Source organism: Jaculus jaculus, chromosome 15 (assembly GCF_020740685.1).
Source record: "Jaculus jaculus isolate mJacJac1 chromosome 15, mJacJac1.mat.Y.cur, whole genome shotgun sequence".
Lineage (NCBI taxonomy): Eukaryota > Metazoa > Chordata > Mammalia > Rodentia > Dipodidae > Jaculus > Jaculus jaculus.
This window is the reverse complement of record NC_059116.1, coordinates 1,095,558-1,113,369: the sequence shown is the minus strand read 5'-3', so window position 1 is coordinate 1,113,369 and position 17,812 is coordinate 1,095,558. Positions and strand designations below refer to the sequence as shown.

At 38.2% G+C, this 17,812-nt stretch overlaps 1 protein-coding gene across 18 annotated transcripts in view; it reads left to right on the top strand.

Moving 5' to 3' along the window:
* Nucleotides 1–17,812, top strand: part of Tcf4 (transcription factor 4) — a 349,556-nt gene that overhangs the window by 314,726 nt on the left and 17,018 nt on the right. For all 18 annotated transcript variants that reach the window (XM_045135203.1, XM_004654754.2, XM_045135205.1 and 15 more), the window contains 2 exons: nt 2,214–2,290; nt 6,058–6,261. In XM_045135203.1, the coding sequence (XP_044991138.1) occupies nt 2,214–2,290; nt 6,058–6,261 (281 nt within the window). The remainder of the gene's footprint in view (nt 1–2,213; nt 2,291–6,057; nt 6,262–17,812) is intronic.

The following is a 17,812-nucleotide window of genomic DNA, read 5'->3' as shown; positions in this document are numbered from 1 at the left end:
GGGAAGAAGACAGATGGTTTTACAGACAAACCAAGTCATGTATATACCTGATTGGAAACTGACCTGACTGTAATTTTTAGCAAAGTTACATGCCTGAAAATGTGTCCTTGAATCCTATTTTATTCTTTGCATGCAGCTGTCATATGGCTCATTTCAGACTGGGCTCTCTGTTAGAGAATGGGTGGTTTCAGGTTGCTGCCACGTTTTCAGGACTCATGGCCATGACTTAGGACACAGAATAGGATGAAGAAGGTACAGCTGGATTCTAAAGTCCATGTACCCAGAAGCTCAAACTACAGAGAAATAATTTTAACCGTTTTATGAAATCTTGCCATGGCACACATAGAAGGTGAAGTTTGGTGTAGTTTTGCTCTTCTGGATTGGTTCCTTCAGCTCTGAGAAAATGATCTATTATTCTTCTGTATCAGAGAGGAATTGAGTTCAGATAACATTAGTCAGTGAGAGCACAGCACCTAAGCAGATGGTAGGAATGATCTCAGAGGCGACTTTCCAAATCGGAGGACTCGGGTTTGGGGAACTTCAGTCTCTGTTGGAACAGAGGACCTAAGCAGGTGAAACTGCACACTTCCTGCTTGTGACAGGGGAGCTAGCTCTGTGGTGTTTGAGTGTGATGACACCCCTGTCATCTGATGCCCTGTTGTACAGATAAGTGAGTGAACTAACTGAGTTTTAAGAAGGGCAGTTGGCTTACCAAGGTTACACCAACAGAATAGCAGAACTTGGACAGGAATCTATTAACTCATCAGTCTGCTGCTGACCTTCAGGTTTGGAAGGGAAAGTTAGCGTGCATAGTTCCTGTACTGTGACACTTCTTTATCAGGAAAGCTCAGAGACTCCCTCAGCCTCTTAGGTAGAAGGCACAGAAACAACTAATGAAGGCCCTTTTTGGGTCCTGGTAATGCATTCTGGAACGGCCACATGTTAGAAAAAATAACTTTATGAAAATATAAGAAAGGGGACAGATTGCTATTTTCACACCACCATCTCTGTCCAAATTCTGTCAAGAAAAGTAATTGAACAAAATATTCTATTTTTATTTAGCATAAAAATACACAGCCGAACCCAGAAAAGACAAGAAGAATGGATTTTTTAAATACTAACAGCATCAGGGCACGGGAGCTTATGAGATCATAGCTATTATTTTGTTTTCCTTTTTTTTTTCTGAATTATGGCTTTTCTAAGTTTTCTACAATATATGTGAAAACTTTAAATTAATTTAAATTTAAAAGTAGATATAATATGTACTCTAAAAGGTATCTTCCAAATTTAGTATGTCATAGTAATTGATTTTGGTAGAAAATTCATTGTCACTGTGATGGAATTTTCTTATATATAAATTTTCTACTTTAGTAGATTTCTGTTAAAATTTATTTCTGTTAGAAATTTCTAATGGGATCAGTGGAAGAGTATGAGCAGAGCATCTATTTCAGCTGTTAGCACATATGCACACAGATGCATACACACACATGCACAAGTTTTTTAGGCTTACCTCCTTCCACAGTACCCTTTTAGGGTTAGCAGAGGGGACTCATGTTGAACAAGTTTGCCTCTACCTCTTCTCCTTTGTACCTGAGAAGTAAGCTGATTCTACAGTGACAGACCTCCTCCAACAGGAGCTCTGCTAGCTAAAAATTATACCTAGTTAGGAGTTTCCTTTTAAAGAAACAGCCACATAAAGTTCTTATATTTTATATTTAAAATATCTCTCTTAGGGCAGGGGAGATGGCTCAGCAGTAAAAGGTGCTTGCTTGCATATCTTTTAGCCTTTCTGCTTCATAGCATCCACATAAAGCCAAATGCCAAGTGGCATATTTATCTGTGATCCAAAGTGTACCCACCTCCTATGGCACTGGGAGACAGTGTCAGGAAAATCTGGAAGCTCTAGGACCAGCTAGACATGTGCACAGGAAATGACAAAAATAAAACAACAACAAGCAAAAGTGCAAGGAGAGGACAAGCTTCCCATGCACATGTGCACACATGAGCATGCACACACACATACATGCACACTGTGCATCCACATATCTACAAAATTATTTTTTTTTCTTGCCCCAAATTTCTGATCTGAGAAGTTTACATGGATTTATCTCGGCACTTAATGAAAATCAGCATTGGGCTTTCTAACAGGTCTTTTAAGTATCTATGGGTTTAAATACATATAGATCTAATTGTAATTCTCATTTCAATTTTAGCAGGCACAGCTGTTTGGTCTAGAAACGGAGGACAGGCCTCATCATCTCCCAATTATGAAGGACCCTTACACTCTTTGGTATGTCTAGTCTGCTCATCTTTAGCCATTTTCCAATCAGATTTTTTTTTTCTTTTTCATCCCTCCAAGATTTCTGTTTTTACTGACCCTAACATCACCATAACATCACACATACCAACTTTTTAGAACCAGAGTTTATAGAATACAGTTGTTTTCACTTATATATGGTGACCTGGATATAACTAGAATGGATGTCCAGGGCTCTAAATCCCTAGGGCCAGAAAAATGATAAAGAATCCCTGAAGGTGTGTTCCCTTCCCATCCTTGGAAAAGACTTATCAATTTTCCTGGTACCTCATTGCTGAAGATTCTGTTTCCGTTTTCTTTGCTTATCAAATAACAGTAGGCAGCTTCCTCTTAACCTCAAGCAAGAGACCCGTCAATTATAACCTCACTTCTTACTAGAACCCAGTAATACTGTCATTTGTAAAGAAGGGCCTACTCTTTCTGAGGGAATGAGCTGATCATTTACATGGGCCTAATTCATATTACAAATATATGATACAGTGTCTGCCACATTCATCTTCTTCAACCTAGAATAGGTGGTGCTGAAATTATGCAGGAAGCAACTCTAGTCCATGTAATGTTTTTCTATACATGAGCCAAGTGAGATGTGGTAGCAACTAATAGGCTCTCCCTGTTTTCCTCCATATTTTGAGAAGAAACATAAAAAAACATAGATTTCCTTGTTTCCCTTATTGTTCACTGTCAGTGATTGGAGGGCTTCTTTCCTTCTTTGTGACTTGCCCTTTGAAGGAAAATCTAAACATGAAAACAGAGAGGTGGCTTTCCCTCCCACTCAGGTTTCTGTTTGCTGATGCGTATGAGTCATCCAGCTAAGCATTTGAGCCAAAAGGCAACTGCACAGAGTGAAAGCTAGCACACTGCCCAGCTTGCCCAGCTTCTTTATCTGTACACTGCACCAAATAATTTTGCTGCTCTAAGTGCTAACCTCCACGGGCTGTTCTCCATGAGCCATCCATTAAACCAGCCTTTGTCCAATGATAGAACTGCAAAGATTGTTATTGTAGCTCTGAACCATGACTTCCATTTCTTATGGATTCTGAATGTACAAGGAGATTCATAAATAGAAACACTTTTCTCCACCAGGAAGCTGGGAGCCAGGAAGTATTCTTGGCATATTTATTGTTTTCATGCTTATATTGCACTTTGAACTATCGTTCCCATATTTATACATTAAAAAGCATAGACCCAGAAGGTTTTTAACTTTCCCCAGGTCAGATAAGTAGCAGAGCAAGCAGTCTAGGGGAGGTCATTTAACTCCCAAGCCCACCAAATCAAAATGCCATGTACCATAGACTAACCGTATTAGACACACATTCTTCTTGTCGATATAGAATAATTAGAGGTCGTTTTTCCCCCCTCCTGCAATAGAACTGATACATCTGTGTGCACAGTGCATTAGAAATCAAAGTAAACCATAACGTGTTTGAGGACAAAACAGTACTAGATTTAAATTATTAAAAAAATGAACTCAGGTTTTAACTCTGCCATTTCCTGGCTGTGTGATACTGAATTGATTTAAGTTCCCTAATTTGACCCTAATTTTCATGTCTGGAAGGAAGGGACATTAATGCTTTCCCTGACTATAGTCTATGCCTTAAATAAAGGAAGATTAATGAGATGGTATATTTTAAAGTATGCCCTGGCAAGCAACACTTAATATCATTTTTTTTCCAGAAGCAAGGAATTTTTTATTGATAACTTCCATAATTATAGACAATAAACCCTGATAATTTCCTTCATCCTTTCCCTTTGCAGCTCCACTCTCCATCATACCCCTTCCCCCTCTCAAGCAGTCTCTCTTTTACTGTGATGTCATAATCTTTTCCTTCTATTAGGATGGTCTTGTGTAAGTAGTATCAGGTACTGTGAGTTCATGTATATCCAGGCCATTTTCTGCCTGAAAGAGCACATTTGAAGGAGTCCTACCCTTCCTTTGACTCTTACATTCTTTCCACCACCTCTTCCACAATGGAACTTGAGGCTTAGAAGGTGTGATAGAGATGTTTCAGTTTTGATCATCCTCTGTCACTTTTTCACAGCACTATGGTCCCTTCTGAGTCATCCCAAGATTACCACCATCTGAAAAGAGAAGGTTTTCTAACTAAAAGTGAGAGTAGCATTAATACATGAGTTTGAACATTAAGAGACTAAACAAGGAATTATATGTCAGGTAACTAAGAAACGTGCAGCTGTATCTTGGCAGTAGTGTCCTATGGCAAATGCTCCCCACCTTTTTATTTTTATTCTTTTTTGTTTTTCGAGGCAGGGTGTCACTCTTGCCCAGGCTAACCTGGAACTCACTATGTAGTCTCAGGATGGCTTCAAACTCACAGAGATCCTCCTACCTCTGCCTCCCAAATGCTGGGATTAAAGGCATGCGCCACCATGCCCGGCCAAGGTTTTTAACTATATATATACATATATATATATATATATATACATATATATATATATTATTGACAACTTCTGTACTTAAAGACAATAAAACATGATATTTCCCTCCCCTCCACCACTTTCTCCTTCACAACTCTGCTCTGTATCATATACCTTCCCTCTTTCCATTATTTTCTCTTTTAATTTGATGTCATCATCTTTTTCTCCTATTATGAGGGTTTTATGTATGTATTACTAGGCACTGTGAGGTCATGATCAATATTTTTGATCACAGCAAAATAGTGATTTCATCACTATGTATTTTCCTTCATCGCAAAACAAAAGTGGAGGCCTTATATACTTAAGAAAAGCTAGGTCCTCATGACAAGCATGAAAACAAAATGACTGGCTTTTACAATTAGTAGGTAGTGACTTCTGTACTATAGTATGGCTCTGAAGTCAATCCCAATCCTCATAAACAGCAGATTTAGGTCTTCATTATTCTTTAGATCTGAAGCCTCATACCACTTGAAATGCAGAATATTTCAGTAATTTTCTAAACAATGTGTGCCCCATCCCCATATCCAAACATGCAACTGGTTTTAATCATAGATTTTAAAAAAGTAAAAATACAGGTTAAAAGCTCAAGAAATCAAGCTGGAGAGCTGGCTTAGTGGTTAAGCACTTGCCTGTGAAGCCTAAGGACACCGGTTCAAGGCTTGATTCCTCAGAACCCACATAAGCCAGATTCACAAGGTGGTGAATACATGTGGAGTTTGTTTGCAGTGGCTCTAGGCCCTGGCATGCCTATTTTCTCTCTCTCTCTCCTTCTCTCTGTCATTCTCACTCTCAAGTAAATAAATAATTATTTTATAAAGCTCAAGAAATCAGAATTGGTATATTGTTGCCTCACTCTGACTTGAAGAAGATAATTTGATTAGGAAACCATAAATAGGTCATCTTTCCACTGCTAAATTGTTTTTAGCTCTTTAAACAATATTTACCAAAATGTTCCTCAAATTGAATGAATGTTTGTTTTTTTTTTTTTGCTCTTTTAGAGTAAATCTAAATTCTCTTTTAAGCTAATGCAGTCCAGTATAGCATATGTACATAATAATGTCCTCAAAGTATTACTGGATTTACTTTGTTCATGAAAAATAGCACTATGATTTTAACACAAACATTTCCCACTAATTTTAGGAAGAACTTTATATATATTTTAATGTTGTTCTAAAGTAATAATAAACTTTATCAGAAACTTATTGAGAAACCCAAAGTATGGTCTCTGTCAACTCAAAGTTTTACTTAAATAAGCTGTGTATACATTTCAAACTAAATCAAATTTCCCATCATGTACTAACCAACAGCAAAGCCGAATTGAAGATCGTTTAGAAAGACTGGATGATGCAATTCATGTTCTCCGGAACCATGCAGTAGGCCCATCCACAGCTGTTCCTGGTGGCCATGGGGATATGCATGGAATCATAGGACCCTCTCATAATGGAGCAATGAGTAGTCTGGGCTCAGGGTATGGCACCAGTCTTCTTTCAGCCAACAGACACTCACTCATGGTAAGTCATTAAATTTGTAGATGAGTTATATTAAATTTTGACTGTCAGGTGTAAATGCAAAACTGCTACTAGGTTTTAAAAAAGCTTTATTGATACCCACTTTTGGTATTGATACCCAGTGTGTTATAGCATTTATGGCATTAGGTGACCATCATCACAACCTAATCCTGAAACATTTTTGCCTCTTGTGAAAAGGCCAAATGACCATGGAGTAGTCCTTACCCACTCTGCTCCCACCGTCTGCTCCAACTATCACTAATCTACTTTCTATCTCTATAGATTTTCCTGTTATGGACATTTCACATAAAAGTAATCTTATAATATATGTTGATTTTTTTTCCTGTCTAGCTTCTTTCCCTTTGTATCTTTCCAAGGTCTGTGTTCTACCTCATATTAAAGCTTCATTTGTTGTCACTGCCAAATCATATTCAATTGTACTGATAGACCATATTATACCTATCCATTTATCAGTAATATGTTTATATATTAACTCATGGATTTTTGGGTTGCATTCAGTTTTTGGCAATTACAGTAATGGTCCTGTGAATATTTATGCCCAAGTTTTTATGTGGACACATGTTCCCATTCTGCTTATGTATTTATTGCAGAATGAATTACTGGGTACCTACTGGTATTTTAAATTATTCATCTTGATAACTTTGGTCAAAAAATCCCATTACTGATATTCCTAATATGAATGGAAAAAAAAAATATATATATATAACTTTTACTTATAAAAGCCAGATCTTTCACTTACAACCATTAATGCATATCTGCTCTCAATTAAGAGAAAAATAGTATAATTTCTGTAGCTGTGTTCATTTTGCATATGTTAATCTTGGATATGGGAGGGAGACACATGTAAGGTATTTTTCTGTGTACACACACTGTGTAAGACTATGTAATTTAAGACACAGAACAGTTTGCTACTCCTTATTGTAAGTCTTGATTTGAATAATTTTTCAACAGATTTGTCCATATGACAATTGGAATTTCTTCATTGATTATTACTCTTGAAAGGACTTTGGAAAAAATTGGGGAGGGGGTGAGGTGATTATTAAGAACCAGAGGAATCTTCATAACACAAATATTGTGTGAATAATTAGTGAGCTGACAAGAAGGTGGAAAATTTAACTTTCTTAGTAATTTGGGGTAATTCTGCTTCTTGGAAACACTCAGCTGGTCAGTGAACATCTTAGTATCCTATCTTGTCATTTGGAAGAAAATCTCCCTCATGATTACATCTTTCATTTAAATGGTTCCAAGAGAAATGCAAAATCATTCTGAAGTTCTCCAAGGTCTTGTGATAGTGTTTCTTTGCCCTTCTTTAAATTTCTTCTACTGAAAAGACTCAGATGAAGAGTGACATCCTGAGTAGTCTCATATTGAAGCCTGCAACCAATTTGAAACCCAAATATGAGGTTATTAATAGAAGCAATGAACTCACTTCTAAAACGTGGAAAAATGTGCTTCAATGCCAAAGCTAAAGCTTTTCCCCCCTTTTTTCTTTCCCTTGACCTCTACTCTAAAAATTCAGCATTGAGTAAAAATTATCCTTTCATTGGCAGATGCTAAGAGTTTACAAAAGGAAAATTTAAATTTTCCTTTAGGTTGGCCTCAGGTAATGTGTGAAATGCACTTGAGATGCATATGAGATATTCATTCATACCACTTTTTTTTCCAACTACAGTGTTTACACAATACTGCTTTTAATTAAGAAATCTGCCTTTATTAAAAGCCAGTTGTGTGACTTATAACCATTTCTGTATATCTGCTCTCAATCAAGAGAAAAATAGTATAATTTCTGTAGCTGTGTTCATTTTGCATATGTTAACCGGATGCAACATGCACCCAGGGCATTGCTTCAGAGACTCTCTTTTCCATAAATATGTAGTTTCTTCTTAAACACCAGATGTAGGTTAAGTGGATCTTTAACATATTAAACTGTACATAGAAACTTTTTTGGAAGTATTTGACCTTTGAATTGCCTCCTCTTTGAATCTGATATAGAGACGGGAGGGGAACAAAAAACCTAGAATTATTTTTGTAGTAGGGAAGTTGAATTGACCCTCAGTGAGGAAAGGAAGAGAATAAAACAGAACAATTTTAAAAAGAAAAATAATTAGCCATATTGTACAGACACATCTTTGATTTTGGAAAAGAAAAACAAAACTATTACAGAAGAAATAAAAATTAGCCTATTTTGCTGATGACGAAAAGTTCCCATTGACTTTTCTGAAGACAGCTGTGGGGCTAGCCAGATCATGGCATTGCTCCAAAGACCTGCATGTCAACAACCTTTGAACCAAACAGGGTTCTGTCATCTTCCTCCTTTCTTCTTGGAAACTATGTGGCAGGTCCATAAAATCTGAGCTCCCCAGCCTGAAATGCTCATGTGTGTGAAAGAGATTGGTGCCACATAGCTTTCATTGCACAACTAGTATGTGTTTTAAAACAAAAACATAAGAACAAAGGAAATAGTTTTGAATTTAGTCAGTCTAAAGTTAGTCTTTGACCATTTGATACATTCCACAATAAAAAGGAAGTTTAAGGGGAAGCAAAAAAGAAAATCCTCTTTTCCCCAAACAACAAAAAACAATATTCAGGGATACGGGTAATGTTTTCCACATTTGAATTTTAATACATTAAACAGGCTTAAAAACTTTGGCCAGCTGCAGTAAATAAAATAGCAGTGGGAGGTATGCACCGGAAACAGGACAGAAAGAGCTAGTGAGAGGCTTGCTCCCAGCTACACACCTCCCTTTGTTGTTCTGGAATGGAAGTGAGGTGCAGAAACTTGAGATTCATCCTAGAGCTTTTTTTTTTTTTTTTTTTTTTTTTTTTTAATTGTGGGCAAATCCCCTTCCTAACTCTCCTTAATATTTCCCTCTGATTAAAGAATAGACAGCTTTGGATCTTTATGCCCTCCACACTCCTCCATCCCTGCCTCCCAAAAATCAAAACAAAATGCCTTGATAACTTGGAAGGTGATGTAAGCATTTCTTTTTGTAGCATCTTGAATTAGTGGTGGGGAAGCTGTGGTTCTGCCTTGGCTATTATATTATCTCATTAATTGCTAACATATTGTACTTGGATTTTGATTCACAAAATGTTTTCCTTGAAGTTCTGAAGTAAGTAGTTAGTAATTTATTAAATATTAATATAACAAAAGAATTTTTGCAGTGATATATCTTATAACACAGGGGTGAACGTGGTATATGTGGGAGCTTTCCAGACAATATTACATGGCTATGTTTTCTTCCAACTTAGAAACTTTGACCTCTGTTGTATTTAAGCTATGGACCAATTCTATAGTCTAGCATTAAGACCTGTGTCCCTTAGCCAAAGCTATATATTAAGCTATTTCAATATGTAAAACTTCTCCAGCCAAACTAGTATTTGTACATTACCAGAATTTGCCACACTTTTGCATCTATCTATGTTGGCATGCTCTATCCCCTTCTTTCTCTCCATCTAGTTCCCACCTATTCTCAAAATTCTGCTTCAGATTCTTCCTCTTCCAGGAAGCCTTCCCTTGTTAACCCTGCCTATAAAAGTCATTTTCTACTGCAGTCTCATCACACAATGAGTCATGCAATTTTTTTGATATTTATCTTTTCAAGCTACACATAGTTGTCCATCTTTTGTGTGTGTGTGTGTAGCTATGACTTTGGACTTGCTATTGTAAATTCCGTAAGTACCAGATTTTTTTTTTTTTTGAGTATCACATTCTATATGGTATCAATTCCCCCATCCAGTAAATACAGCATTGTTCAAATGGGTACAGTAGCAGTGATTTTTCTCTGGTATGAGTATTGAGCCCAGGGCCTTCCACATGTTTTGCTACTGCCTACCACTGAGCTACAATCCCACCACCTTGCCTTTTTAATCTTTGAGACAGAATCACTCTGTTGCACCCAGGCTGGACTTGAGATTACTGTAGCCAAAGCTACTCTCAGACTCTCACTCCTACTTAGCCTCCACCACAGAAGCTGGAATTACCTGCTTGCACCACCAGGGCAAGCAGTAGTGATAGCTTAAAAGCAACTACTTTAGCTGGCTTAGAGATGGAAGCATCTGAAAGCTTATCCCCCACACCTGTCCTCCATGCCATCCCAAAAAACTTCTTTTTAGGATGACCTCTAACTCTCCCAGGTGAAATTGTGGAATACATTTCAGAAACTACTGGTATGAGCCAGAATTAGCCCAGTTTCCATCTTTTCAGCAAGTTCTTTTGTTTTGTTTTGTTTTGTTTTGTTTTGTTTTGTTTCAAGGTAGGGTCTCACAGTAGACCAGACTGACCTGGAATTCACTATATTGTCTCAGGGTAGCCTCAAACCCATGGCAGACCTCCTCCCTTTGACTCCCAAGTCCTGGGATTAAAGGCATGGTGGCACAGCTCCAGTGAATTCTATTTGAGATTCAAGGGAATTCATCCAAGGAACATGTATAAGGGAAGCAATCACCTTTTCCTCTTCTGGCATGGAGCATATGAGTACTTTGATAATATCCTGCTTCAAAGAACAGTTTACCTGGTTTTGCTTGCATCATTCAGCTCAGATCATTGGATTTTACATTATAAAAGCACCTCAGATATCACTTAACCCATTGCCCTTTTTTGCTGTTAAGGACTGATATCTAAAAAGGGGACATATTCCAAGCACGCTTACTAGTTAAGTAATGGCTGAGCTACGGTTAGAAATGGACACACGAGCAACTGGACCTACACACTTCACACTATGCCCACATTATGTAAGCACACTTTCTCTCTAACTCAGTGCCATAACAATATCAAAATTGTGACTTAAAAAAAAAAAAACATTATGTTCTATGAATAAGCAATCATCCCAAAAACCCTACTTAATTGCTCCTGAACTCACTGCTTATTTCTGTCCATGATAGTCAATCATGACCTTAGGGTAACCATGGAACATTGCCTTGTTGTGGCATTTCCTGGCAGGTTGTGCGAAGAACACAAAAGTAAGGAATTCTTCTGTCCCATGGCCTCTTCCACAAAGGCATTATCAGTTTTAGGCTCACTCCTATTGGGTTTTTACAGATTTTCATGCCATAAAGTTCTGTTTTGACACATGCTTCATATATATGCAGCCATTGCCATAGAATCCTAGAAACATTGCAGATCATCTCTACCCAAATATCCTTAAAATTATCTGATGAAGTGTTGGCCAGCCCCTTCCTCCATTAGGGAAGTTACTCTACAAAGTCCAGCTCCGTGGAATATCTGCACCTTGCCCCTCTACTTAGTCCACATCTGCTTCTTTGTGCAATACTTTTTATCCACTAGAGTTGCCTTCAAATCCAACCCAATAGATACTTGAGAAATCTTTCACTTATTTGAAGAAAATGCTCAGTGTTCCCTGCCCTTTAAACTAGATCTCTGTATCTTAAGATTGTGTCAACATAAGAACAAAACTTTCCAGTGCATTCTCTCTTTGCCAAGGATTCCCATAGTCTCTTCTTCAAGGACTTTTAGTGTGTAGAATTTCAAACTGAACCCTATCAGACTGAACGAGTGGATTAATCACCTCCATTCCAAACCTTCCATCTAACAAATCTTACTTTTCATTATTGATACCTTTATGACTCTGCCAGCATGCATGATTCAGGTTGTAACCAGCTGAAATCCATAAGCCATGTTCCTCACAATTGCACTTACCTGTGCACTTGGTATCATATCTTTACAGATCTGCATAATCCCTTTGATTTCATATGTCAGCCTTCCATATGCTTCTAGTCTGAAGGTCTTCTTGAAGTCCTCATTTGGTCACATAATCTTTCAGCTCAATCATTGGCAGATATGATGGCTGCCATTGATCCCTTATCAAAGCCACTGATAAAAATACTCTTCAGGGGAAGACATAAGCCCAAATCCCCAAGGTCCAGGACTACAGTCATCCCTACACTAGTCTTGCTTTTGTAGTTTTCTATCTCAGCCAATTCTCCTGATTCTACTCCACTTGACACCCTTGTTCTGTCTGCTGTCTGCGATGTGCTTATAACAGATGAGGCATGCTATGGTAAGGCAATGGGTTTGTCCAGAGAGACTTGTTTTTGATAAAACCAAACTGAGTTGGAGAGGGCATTGCTTTTCATCAGAGCCTGTAGATGTTTTCATTTAAATAACCTGCTGTAAAATCTTACCCAAGATCTTAATCATCAATAGTTTTCAATAGCTACTATTATTTTTATTTAAATTAGGATAGTTACCTATGTCTAGTATTCTTCTGTTCCTCCTAAACACCTCAATTAACAAATATCTCTGAAAACAGATTAGCAACCTTAACTGAACATTTTTAACTATATCACTGTTATACTTTAGGAAGAAAAATAAAACAAGAAGATAGAGTTGAAGAAGTTCTCTTACAGATTAGTTCAACAGTAACGTCAGAATCCTTGAGCTCATGACAAAATTGTATTCTGCATGAATTTAGAGGGAAGTCAGTGATTTTATGTGCAGCAAAGGGAGTCTGTATCCCTTCAAAAGCAGGGTCTAGGTTACCAGCCCCGCCCTTCCCCCTGCCCTCATTGCAGTGGGTTCTGATGCCTTCCCTTGTAGGTGACTCCCCTTCTTTCCCCCATACCCATTTTATTCAAAGTCAGACTCCATGACATGGAAACTGTCAGTCAGTCTGTATTGGTCATTTAACCTCAAATGCTGCCTTCTGTGCTTCTAGAACAAATTCTAAAGTATGTTGTTCAACATCCTCTAGCCATGAGCCCGAAGTAAATAAATTTGAAAAACCTTGCTATCTTCCCCACTTTTTAAATTAAAAAATATACATTTAAATCATACACCTATAACCTCATACTTTTTATTGTTTTCCTGTTAAATAATAGAGGAAAAAGAAAGCAGATACTTTTAGTACCCGACCTATCATTATTTTTTGCTGTTATTAAACTTCTTTTTGGTGTAAGGACACAATACTAAACTACCCATAATTTGGCATAAGAACAATAAGAACAAACCTTGCATTCTTTTAAAAATATAACATTACCCATGCTTTCACAGAAAGCAGATTTTCTGGAGGGAAAATCTTGCATTGTGCGTATTTGAGAGCCACATGTGCATCTCCCTCGTTGTGTATCTGCTTCTTCAAATGCAGTGGGGCACAAAAGACAGTGTCTGATCTCATGAGCTTTGATCTTGGCTAGGCAGAAATACAAGAGCATGTCCAACTTCAGTGTCAGGTAAAATCACAGAGTGGCCCAAGGAGCCGTGGAAATTTTCTGACTTGGTGTCATTGTACCTATGGTAGAGTCCATGCAGAATTTTAGCTGTTAGAGGAAGGGGAGAATGCCATTGCCAAACCAGGGAATAAACATGATTTGAAAGAAAGAAAGAAAAAGGAAGAAAGAAAGAAAGAAAGAAAGAAAGAAAGAAAGAAAGAAAGAAAGAAAGAAAGAAAGAAAGAAGAAAGAAAGACAAAAGAGAAAGGAAGGAAGGAGAGAGAGAATGAAAGAAGAAAGAAAGAAAGAAAGAAAGGAAGGAAGAGAGAAAGGGAGAGAGAAAGAAAGGGAGAGAGAAAGGAGGGTGGGTGGGAGGGAGAGAGGAAGGAAGGAAGGAAGGAAGGGAAGAAGGAAGGAAGGAAGGAAGGAAGGAAGGAAGGAAGGAAGGAAGGAAGGAAGGAAGGAAGGAAGGAAGGAAAAGAAAGAGAGTGGGGGAGAGAGGAAAGAAGGAAGAAAAGGAGGGTGGGAGGGAGGAAGGGAGAGAAAACAAAAGCTCTTGTATTCTCAAACAGCAGTAAGGAAATTGCCTTGCAGCTGGCAGCCACATCCCCTTCCTCATTCCCCGTACACCCCCTCCCCACCCTACAACGCCCCCCAACACAGCGCAGCACTGGCCATTGGCTCAAACAGTGCACATGAGAGCCCACAGGAAGAACAAGTTTTCATGTATACTTTTTACATCCAAATTAAATTAACTCATGGAATTTTCCACCCTTGGGAATTAAAACAGCGGCTCATGAAGTAATTCAGTTATGTCATTCATACCAAACAGAAAATACTGGTGCAACTTGGCACTGTTTAAAAGCCAACGCAAGGTTTTTATTTCTTCAGATTCTATGGCTGTGCTTTTACTTATATTTTGGCCATAAGTTTTTCAAATCATAAGTATCCTAGATGCTGTGAAAACAGGTTCACAGTAAGATGAGGGTGGAAGCCGCTTTCAGAGGGAAAACTGAAAGGTGGAGGTGGCATTTACTGCTGTACCTAATGGGCTGACATTCACATGGGTGCTTAATTGTGGCTTCCTCTCTGTCCATAAATCATCTGAGAACTGGGAAGTAAAATTTAGCCAAAAGATCTGTCTGTCTAACATTAGTCGAGGGACATCTTTGGGAAGCATTGTCCTGCTACAATAGCCACATTCACTTTATTTAAAGTGCTAAGTGATTGTATTGTTAAAAGCCACAGAACTGAGTTTGTACATTTCAATTTTATATTTGCCTTCTCCCCAGCTTCCGCACATGGACGGCTGTGTGGAGCTGAAAGTGTGTGAAAGTTATTGGAGAATGGTAGTCTCTGGGTAATGTTTCTGTAAGCTGCCCAATTTCCCCCTGTAGTCTAGATGGGAAACAGCTGGTTTCTGTTTAAAAAGCTGTTTTGAGAAATGGCTGAATCTTGAGATATAGAACTGAGGTCACCCTTAAAGCAGGTGCTGGTGAGCAAGTGGGAATGCTGCATGAGCCAGCCAGCTCCAGAATCTTCTGCAGGAGACAGCCTGTCAGAGAAAAAGTGTTGAAGTTTGCTCCTTTCCTTAGGGCAGAACCCCCTACCCTCCAGGTCTAAGTAAGCAATCACATTAGCAGTGCTTTTAGAAATTGAGTATCTTTGAACAAGGGCAGTGTGTGAGTAAATTAACTCTGTATGAAAGAAACCAAAATGGTCATTTCTTCCATGGGGCTACAAATACAAGGTCCTTCTGCCCCTAGAGGTTTTAAGTGCCTAAATTTCCTTTTTAAACACACCAACAGTGGAACAACTACTATTTTAAATAAATCATATTGTAAGGTCTTTGGAGTTTGGGGTGGCAGTCTAAGGGAAAGGCAGAGTGAAGCCTGACTTGGCAAGACACATACCAAAGCAGTTTTTTGAAAAGCAAAACAACAGACATAAGGAACCATTAAAGACCAGTTCATGTCAAGTATCCACCAGTCTAAAGATACAAGGAAATAAGCCCCCTCCCCTGGGAGGAGTCATTATTAGCAGCTGTTTGTCCAGTTGGGAATAGAGATTAACATTATAAAGTTATAGTTTTTTTTTTTTAAGAACTAGAAGAAAATTTGTTTGGGAAGTTGGCTTCTCATATCGAGTGTTTGCATTGCCAAAAAAAACTTCCTTTCTCAGAATTCATGTACTAAAGTTGAGCAATGTTATGATTCTCAGAGAAGCTCAGGATTACCAAAATGTCTGCCTCCATGAAAGAGAACAGAAAGGGTCAGCAAAATGGATGGGCATTTGCTATGAGCACATTCCACTGTAGTCTTCCTAACTGGATCTTTCTATTGGGTCTGTTGCCTGTTCTCCAGCAGGTCTCTAAGGAGGATTTCTGCCCCTAGCCTTCACATTACCTTCCCCCCCGACCTCCCGCTCCCAGCTTAATCCTTGTAATGGAAAAACCTACATGCATTGCCTCATTTGTGCCTGCTGTTTGCATTGACCTTCCATGAGATATTGAGGAAGGGGCTTCATGCTTTGTGACCCTTTAGTCTCAAAAAAGAAAAATAATATTTGAACATTGTTTTTTTTCCTGATTTAATGCTACTCTTAATGTCATTTTCTTTTATTAAATCTTTTCTTTAGCTTTTGATCTTATTTATAGCAGCCACTGGTCATATGGAAACTATTACTGTATAGCTGGGAGATGAAAGGCTACATCACAGTTAAATAACAATGGGTTATTTGTGCCAATAATGCACACACAAGTGAGGTGCCATGTGTGTCCAAAGTGCCCAGTGTTTTTCACTTTGTAGTAGAGTTGTTGAGCTTTATGAAGACCTTTACAAAAATCTGCTTTTTGACAGAAATATGTAGTCTGACAATATGAAAACACATGTTAACACACAATTTTAGCTGCTTGCTTCTACATAAACACACACACGTATACACCATCTAAGTGATGTCACTTATTTATGTAAAAGATATAAATTTTTAATTACAGTAGGAATGCTATATTGTTAGTGTCCCATATTAAATGTTATAGAGAGCTGCTAAAAGAATAGGAATCAAAAATCTACTCATTTTTTAAAGCTTATCCAAGTTGTCCTGTTTTTCTCAAATAGATATGAACTCATCATCGTTTAAGACCTTATGTGATTCTATACTTTTTAAAGGACATTCATCTATCTTATTGTGCCTTATATCATAATGATATGCCACCATTAAAATGTGTCTGAAAGGGCTTGAGTGATGGCTTAGCAGTTAAGGCATTTGCCTTAAAGGTTTTAGATGTCCTACCTAGACTCCTGTATGCATGAAAGTGTAGCAGTCAGTGAATCAATCAGGAGGTGGAGCAGAGAGTGCATTGCTTGTGTTGTAGTACTGTGGGAGGGAGCCCAACAGATGAAGGGTCATGAGTAACTGAAGATTGAGACTGAGCTGCAGTTTAAAAATAGTAAATAACTAAAATGGTCTCCTGGTATCCAGGTAAAAGGTGCAGTAGCACGAGACAGAGCTCTTAACTTGGTCCATGGCACAGGACTTAGCCACTAGCCTTAGCAAGTCTGAGGCAGAGAATGCAGCATTATAAAGGTGAGAATTTTCAGAGCAATAGGGGAGAGGTATTTCATTATTGTAGACAATCTTCTTTGGACTTCTGCTCCTTCTCCAAATATTCTACAATAAGCATTTGTTATGTAAACTATACGTTATAAATAAGAAATATATTTAAAAATAATAAAGGCTGAGTGTTGCGGTAAAGCTCTGTGACATCCTGTCTACTAACTGCAGGGTATTTTGTAATGGGTCAGCAGCAGGATTTTGCACTCATACCTGAACATGACAGGGACCCACAATACCAAGTGTCTATCAAGTATTTGGTTGACTGTCCTCTAAACAAAAGAAGCTGCATAGAGGTTTCACCCTAATCCCTGAGCTACATGGGTTTGGTTTGCTATACCTGAATTTAGTTTAGTTCCATACAACTGACTTAGTAGCCTATTACCTGGAGCACAGAAAGAAGCAGTGGACAGGACCCTACTAAGCTCCAGCCATAGTTCCTGCTTTGGGCATCCATTATGGACTTCCTGGTCAGAAAATTTTGCTGAGAATCAAGAACAGTAGAGGGTGGAAATGCAGAAGAGAGAAGCTCAACAGTTTTAGCACATGGACCATAGATAAAAACAAGGTGAACTGAAGTTGGCTTACTCCCCATGTGCATCTTTTGAACAGTGTCTCAGAATCATCCATTATAAATGTATTGGTGGAAAGTCCTGGAGAGGTTGGGCCTAGATGGTGACATGGCAAACACAACTGAAGTCACAGTCATTTAGATCATATTTAAATACTCTTGAAAATAATTATCTGAAGA